General features: G+C 37.5%; 1 protein-coding gene across 1 annotated transcript in view; it reads right to left on the bottom strand.

Moving 5' to 3' along the window:
* Positions 1-220: 220 nt before the first annotated feature.
* KHDC4 (KH domain containing 4, pre-mRNA splicing factor) overlaps positions 221-7,876 on the bottom strand; it is a 22,343-nt gene continuing 14,687 nt past the window's right edge. Inside the window, 5 exon segments of the mRNA XM_041405564.1 lie at positions 221-364; positions 1,785-1,934; positions 3,896-4,198; positions 5,122-5,182; positions 6,927-7,138. Coding sequence (XP_041261498.1) covers positions 248-364; positions 1,785-1,934; positions 3,896-4,198; positions 5,122-5,182; positions 6,927-7,138 — 843 coding nt within the window. The 3' untranslated portion in view covers positions 221-247.

The following is a 7,876-nucleotide window of genomic DNA, read 5'->3' as shown; positions in this document are numbered from 1 at the left end:
TCTGTGCTGGGGCCAGGACAGTGCCACGTGTGACAGTGCCAGAACACCAGAGCCACACGACGACTCAGGCCGCAGTGGAAACGAAGCCATTTCCACTCTGCAGCACCAAAAGGTCGCCCTTGCATCCCTTCTCCTTAAAAAAACCCAACCCAAACCAGAAAACAAACCAACCCAGAACCAAGCAGTGCCCAATCCCCAAGAGAACACCAAACCCACCCTGCAGCAGAACCTGCCCACGGCTCCTCACTCACCTGTCCCTCTCTCTCTCCTTTCCTGAGGAACTCGCTGCCTTCGCCGCGGCCCCCTGGATGTCGCTCTGACTGGAGAAGCCTGTACCTAAATTAGTCATATGAATGGGTCCATGCTATGAGCAGAAAAACACACGGCATTAGCAAATCTACCACTACAACAAAAGCTACAGCTCCTTAATGATACTGTTAGGAAACCCAACCTTGCAGAGCCAACTAGCAGAAGGCATCTCTAAGCACCACTGTTACACAAAATGCTTTCTCTCCTAAAAAATACCTGAGGGCAGCTTTCTCCTGAAATTATCTGAGGGCAGCTTTCTGCTAAAATTATCTGAGGGCAGCTTTCTCCCAAAAATATCTGAGGGCAGCTTTCTCCTGAAATTATCTGAGGGCAGCTTTTTCCTAAAAATATCTGAGGGCAGCTTTCTCCTGAAATTATCTGAGGGCAGCTTTCTCCTAAAAATATCTGAGGGCAGCTTTTTCCTAAAAATATCTGAGGGCAGCTTTTTCCCAAAATTTTCTGAGGGCACCTTTCTCTTAAAAATATCTGAGGGCAGCTTTCTCATAAAATTATCTGAGGGCAGCTTTTTCCTAAAATTTTCTGAGGGCAGCATTCTCTTAAAATTATCTGAGGGCAGCTTTCTCATAAAAATATCTGAGGGCAGCTTTCTCCTAAAATTATCTGAGGGCAGCTTTCTCCTAAAATGATCTGAGGGCAGCTTTCTCCTAAAATGATCTGAGTGGTGGGAAACAGGCCTGAGCAGCACTCTGGAGAACTGCTCAGCAGCTCCTCCAGCTCAGCAGTGCTTCAGGACAATAAAAAGAGCTGCTCCCCTCATGGAGCACCTACCACCTCCTCAATCAGCTAATTCTGACTGCTGAGCTGACCTCACAGCACAGAAATCTGCTTGAGATTCTGAAATTAGCTCTAAAAAGCTTTTATTAAGGGCTCTGCCCGTGGCAGGGGTGTAGCACCAGAGAAACATTTACAGACACTCCCTTTGCTCACATGCAAAAGGCAAGAACTCAAAATTATTTTTCTTAAAATCATCTAACTACTTAAAAATTATTTTTCTTAAAATCATCTAACTAGCTAAAAATTATTTTTCTTAAAAGTCATCTAGCTACCTAAATAAATTAACTTTTAAACTAGGCTTCTTGAAATCCTCTCAAGTGCAACCTGCAAGGTAAATGGGAAAAACTAGAAGTTATTACACTTCCCTCCCTCAAAAAGCCCACCTAAAGACCCCAAAAATTCCAACAAAGCCCCAAATAATTTCTCTTTAGGCCAAGCAGCCCCACGCTTTTGTCACGTCTGTGATGTGGATGCAGCACTCATCTTTGAGGGAAGGAAAGCAGCTGAAATGAGTTAAAAAATCACAATTTTAGAGCAGTGCATCCACTCAGAGACACCAAAAGGTGGGCCCTGAGCTTTGGAACAAGCACTGCCCTCTGCACAAGTGCTCCAAGGAGCCGGGCCAGCAACAGCCCAGCTGTGTGCCTGGGAGGGAAGGAAAATTGCTGATTTTATTGCACCTGGTATCCCAGCAGTCCTGACTCTCTCTCGTCAGGCAGCTCCTCCGTGAAGCGTCTCTTCTGGCCCTGGGGCTGCACCTGGGGCTGGGCTCCAGTGGGCATGCTGGGTTTTACTGGGGCAGCAGGAAGGAAGGGAGCACTCAGAGGACTCTGCCGGGCACAAGTCACAGAGAAAACACAAGAAATTGGTAAATTATTCATTCAATGCATACAACACACAAATGGTTCCTCCAGATTTGAGAGAACTTAGAGGAAAATTCACAGTGGAAGGATTTAATTTAGAGTGCTCCCACCCCCAACCAATCCCCAGCTGTAATTTAAACTCAGGCACCCACACAGGGGCAGCACAGAGTGTGATGTGCTCCTCAGAAATGGAATTGACTCCCCAAGCCCTGAAAATGTCCTAAATGCTGTCAGGAGGACAGGCGTGGTTTATAATATGAATATGGAACAGGATATGAATAACAGGAATTGAATATTAATGGAATATGAAGGACAGAGTATGAAAGATAGAATGGGAAAGATAGAATGGGAAAAACAGAACACGGACAACAGAATATGAAAAATAGAACAGGAAAACTATAATATGAAGGATAGAATGGGAATGATAGAACAGGAAAAACAGAACAGGAAGGATAGAATGGCAAAGATAGAATAGGAAAAATAGAACATGGATAATAGAATATGAAAAATAGAACAGGAAAACTAAAATATGAAGGATAGAATGGGAATGATAGAACAGGAAAAACAGAACAGGAAAAACAGGAACAGGAAAAGTAAGAACAGGAAAAGAACGAGTCAGTGCAAGTGAGGTTGATACTTCCACAGTTGCCTACATTGCTTCTGGCACCTGGCTGAGCTCTGCTTTGATTGTCACCCTGCACTTGACAGGCAATCTGCTCCAGTGTGGACTTGTTTGAACAACTATGGCAGGATAGAATGGGAAAGACAGAATAGGAAAAACAGAACATGGACAACAGAATATGAAAAATAGAACAGGAAAATTAAAATATGAAGGATAGAGTGGGAAAGATAGAACACGAAAAACAGAAACAGGAAAAACAGGAACAGGAAAAGTAAGAACAGGAAAAATAGAACAGGAAAAATAAAATATGAAGGCTAGAATGGGAAAGATAGAACAGGAAAAACACAACAGGAAAAACAGGAACAGGAAAAGTAAGAACAGGAAAAATAGGAACAGGAAAAATAGAACAGGAAAAACAAAATATGAAGGATAGAGTGGGAAAGATAGAACACGAAAAACAGAAACAGGAAAAACAGGAACAGGAAAAGTAAGAAAAGGAAAACTAAGAAAAGGAAAAATCGGAACAGGGAAAATAGAACAGGAAAAACAAAATATGAAGGATAGAGTGGGAAAGATAGAACAGGATAAATAGAACACGAAAAACAGGAAAAGTAAGAACAGGAGAAGTAAGAACAGGAAGGATAGAATGGCAAAGATAGAATAGGAAAAATAAAACATGAAAAATAGAATATGAAGGACAGAATACAAAGGATAGAGTATGAAGGACAGAATGGGAAAGACAGAATGGGAAAAACAGAACATGGAAAATAGAACAGGAAGGACAGAAGATGAAGGACAAAACATGAAACACAGAACATGAGGACAAAATATGAAAGATAGAATATGAAGGACAGAACATGAAGGACAGAACATGAAGGACAGAACATGAAACACAGAACATGAAACACAGAACATGAGGACAAAATATGAAGGACAGAACATGAAGGACAGAACATGAAACACAGAACATGAAGGACAGAACATGAAGGACAGAACATGAAGGACAGAATATGAAGGACAGAACATGAAGGACAGAACATGAAGGACAGAACATGAAGGACAGAATATGAAGGACAGAATATGAAGGACAGAATATGAAGGACAGAACAGGAAGGACAGAACATGATGGACAGAACATGAAGGACAGAATACAAAAACTGCAGCAGGAAGCTGCCAACGCAGCAATTCCCCTGCCCCGAAGGCTCAGCTAAACAACAACAACAAACCCAACCACCCTCCCCCCTCCCAAAAACCCCCAAACAAACCAACCACCCAAGAGCAGCCGCCCCCAGGCCCCGGGCAGTACCTGGGCCGCGCCGGCTGCAGGCTGCACCTGAGCTAGGGGGTACTGCGTGGGCACGGGGGGCACGGCCGCGGGCAGCGCCGGCAGCACCCCGGCAGGCAGGGGCACGGCGGGGGGCACCATCCCCGGCACCCCAAAGGGGGGCGGCACGGGCTGCTGAGGAGGGGCCAGCACGGGGTAGCCGGCCTGGTAGCCGTTGGACGGGTAGTAGGAGGGCTGGGAGGGGACGCTGCTGACGGAGGCCGGCTGCGTGAAACCTGCAGGGAGAGAGAGGAGAGCTCGGGTGTGCTGCAGGAACCGCTGCAGCTGCAGGGGGTAAAAATAAAAATTAAAATAAAATTGAAATAAAAATGAAAAATAAAACCAACAATGAAAACCATCAGCCCTGCTGTGCTTCCCCACCCCACGCTGCTTGCAGGCCCAGGACAGCAGCACCCCAAAGCTCAGCACCCACCCCATGGACACCCCCTGCTCCTGCTGGCCTCGGCACATCTGCAAATTATGGGATAATCTTTAATTGGAAGAGAATGGCAAACTCATTAATTACTTCAATACAGAGAAGAAAAAAACTTCCTAATATTTTTCAAAAGAAATTTTCTAGCCCACACTCCATTATGTTATTATACCTCAATTATCTTATTATTGTAACTCCATTATCTTATTATTGTATCAGCTGATTCTCCAGGATTTGATTTTTATCCATAAAAAGGAAGCTGAGAAATTAAAGATTCTCTGTCTATATAAATAAAATATTTCCTCATTTCTTTGCTACACCAATCACTTGATTTTCCCTGGAGCAGAGGAAGCTGCAGGAAAAATCAGGTTTTTATTTGCACTCAGGAATTCCTCCATCCTCACCCCCAGTTCTGCTCAAGAACCATTTTGCATTTTATTTTTTTCACTGAAATTCCAATATTCTCAGCTCCTTCCTGAGAAATTCTGTACAAAAATTAGCAACCCTTGGGAGGAAAAAAAATTTTTTTTTTTTTTCACTGAAATTCCAATATTCTCAGCTCCTTCCTGAGAAATTCTGTACAAAAATTAGCAACCCTTGGGAGGAAAAAAAATCTGTGAGCACCAACAGCTTTGCTGAAAGCAATAAAATATTTTTATTGTGTAAAAACAATAAAAAATTAATTTTTTAATTAAAAAAATAAATAAAAAATTCCTCAGTGCACATCCCAGAGCTACAAAGGCTGGGAAAATTCAGATTTTTAAGAGTTACTCACTGTTTGCAACAGGTTCTCACAGAGCTTTTTAGCAGCTGCCAAACCTTCTGGCTTTGGGTGACTGAAAAAATACAAAAAAAATTTAAAAATTCGTTAGGACAAAGCTTTCTGCTGAATTTGGGAGATGTTTCTTTGCCCTAACAACGTTATGGTTACACCTTGAATTTTTATGGGATTTTTTTTTAAAAATGGATTTTAAATGGGATTTTTTAAATGGATTTTTATGGGATTTTTTTGAAATGGGATTTTTTAAAGTTTGATTTTTTATGGGATTTTTTTTTAATGCAATTTTGTGGGATTTTTTAAAAATTGGTTTTTTTAAAATGGATTTTTATGGGATTTTTTAACATGGATTTTTATGGGATTTTTTTGAAATGGGATTTTTTAAAATTTGATTTTTTATGGGATTTTTTTAAAATGCAATTTTGTGGGATTTTTTAAAAATTGGTTTTTTTAAAATGGATTTTTATGGGATTTTTTAACATGGATTTTTATGGGATTTTTTTGAAATGGGATTTTTTAAAATTTGATTTTTTATGGGATTTTTTTAAAATGCAATTTTGTGGGATTTTTTAAAAATTGATTTTTTTTAAATGGATGTTTATGGGATTTTTTAAAATTGATTTTTAATGGGTTTTTTAAATGGTTTTTATGAGGATTTTTTAAATGGATTTTTTAAAAATTGATTTTTTTTAAATGGATGTTTATGGGATTTTTTAAAATTGATTTTTAATGGGTTTTTTAAATGGTTTTTATGAGGATTTTTTAAATGGATTTTTTAAAAATGGATTCTTAATGGGATTACTTTAAATGGATTTTTTAAAATGGATTTTTAAAAATGCATGGGATTTTTGTAATGGATTTTTAAATGGGATTTTTTAACATGGATTTTTTTTTAAATTGATTTTTAATGGGATTTTTAAATGGTTTTATGAGATTTTTAAAATGAATTTTTAAATGGGATTTTTTAATATGGATTTTTATGGGATTCTTTGTATTTTTGATTTTTTAATGGGATTTTTAAAAATGGATTTTAATGGGATTTTTTTATTTTAAATTTTTCATGGGATTTTAAAATGGATTTTTTTATGTGATTTTTAAAATTTTTTAATAGGATTATTAAAGGGATTTTTTTATTTTTTCATTTTTTATGGGATTTTAAATGGATTTTTATGGGATTTTTTTTGATTTTTATTGGATTTTTAAATGGATTTTTATGGGATATTTTTTATTTTTGATTTTTTAATGGGATTTTAAATGGGATTTTTATGGGATCTTTATTTTTGATTTTTATGGGATTTTTTAATGGATTTTTACGGGATTTTTTTATTTTTATGGGATTTTAAATAGATTTTTATGGGATCTTTATTTTTGATTTTTATGGGATTTTTAAATAGATTTTTATGGGATTTTTTTTTTTTTTTTTTTTTTTTTTTTAATGGGTTTTTTAAATGGTTTTTTACGGGTTTTTTTTTTTATTTTTGATTTTTAATGGGATTTTTAAATGGATTTTTATGGGATTTTTTTTTTATTTTTATGGGATTTTTAAATGGATTTTTACGGGATTTTTTTTATTTTTATGGGATTTTTAAATGGATTTTTACGGGATTTCTTTTTGATTTTTGATTTTTCCTGGGATTTTTAAATACATTTCCACAGGATTTTTTTTTATTTTTATGGGATTTTTAAATTTTTATGGGATTTTTTTTTTTGATTTTTGATTTCTCCTGGGATTTTAAAATACATTTCCACAGGATTTTTTTTTTTTAATTGATTTTTAACGATTCTTTAAAACTCCCCCACACCTGATGTAGATGTACATGGGTTCAAAGGCTTCCCTGCCTGAGGCTGGCTCGATGCAACCCGAGCCCTTCCCACGAAGAAAGACTTTGGCACCAGTTTCAATCTGGATGTGCTGCAGGTAGGAGCAGGCAGGCCCCTCCACCTTCTCCTTGACACTGAACGTGGGGACAGCGTGCTCCAGCCCCACAAACAGCTTGTCCTGCACATAATGCATCTGCAAAGAAAGAAAAAATTCATTAAAGCAAATTTTACATGAAAATATTACAGTCAAAAATTCAATATTTCACTGACAGAAGGGCTCCAGCCCCACAAACAGCTTGTCCTGCACATAATGCATCTGTATGGAAAGAAAAAATTCATTAAAGCAAATTTTACATGAAAATATTACAGTCAAAAATTCAATATTTCACTGACAGAAGGGCTCCAGCCCCACAAACAGCTTGTCCTGCACATAATGCATCTGTATGGAAAGAAAAAATTCATTAAAGCAAATTTTACATGAAAATATTACAGTCAAAAATTCAATATTTCACTGACAGAAGGGCTCCAGCCCCACAAACAATCTGTCCTGGACATAATGCATCTGTAAATAAATAACAAATAAATGAAAGCAAATTTTAAATAAAAATATTAAAGTAAAAAATTTAATAGTTCACTGACAGAAGGGTTCCAGCCTCACAAACAGCTTGTCCTGCACATAATGCATCTGGAAGGAAATTCATTAAATCAAAATTTAAATAAAAATATTAAAGTAAAAAAATTAATATTTCACTGAGGACAGACAGAAGGGTTCCAGCCCCACAAACAGCTTGTCCTGCACATAATGCATCTGTAAAGAAATTAAATAATTAAAGCAAATTTTAAATGAAAATATTACAGTAAAAAATTCGATATTTCACTGACAGAAGGGCTCCAGCCCCACAAACAGCTTGTCCTGCACATAATGCATCTG

This window comes from Onychostruthus taczanowskii, unplaced genomic scaffold (assembly GCF_017590055.1).
Source record: "Onychostruthus taczanowskii isolate IOZ18803 unplaced genomic scaffold, ASM1759005v1 scaffold233, whole genome shotgun sequence".
NCBI lineage: Eukaryota > Metazoa > Chordata > Aves > Passeriformes > Passeridae > Onychostruthus > Onychostruthus taczanowskii.
Note: the sequence above shows the minus strand (reverse complement) of the source record. Positions and strands in the feature narration are given on the sequence as shown.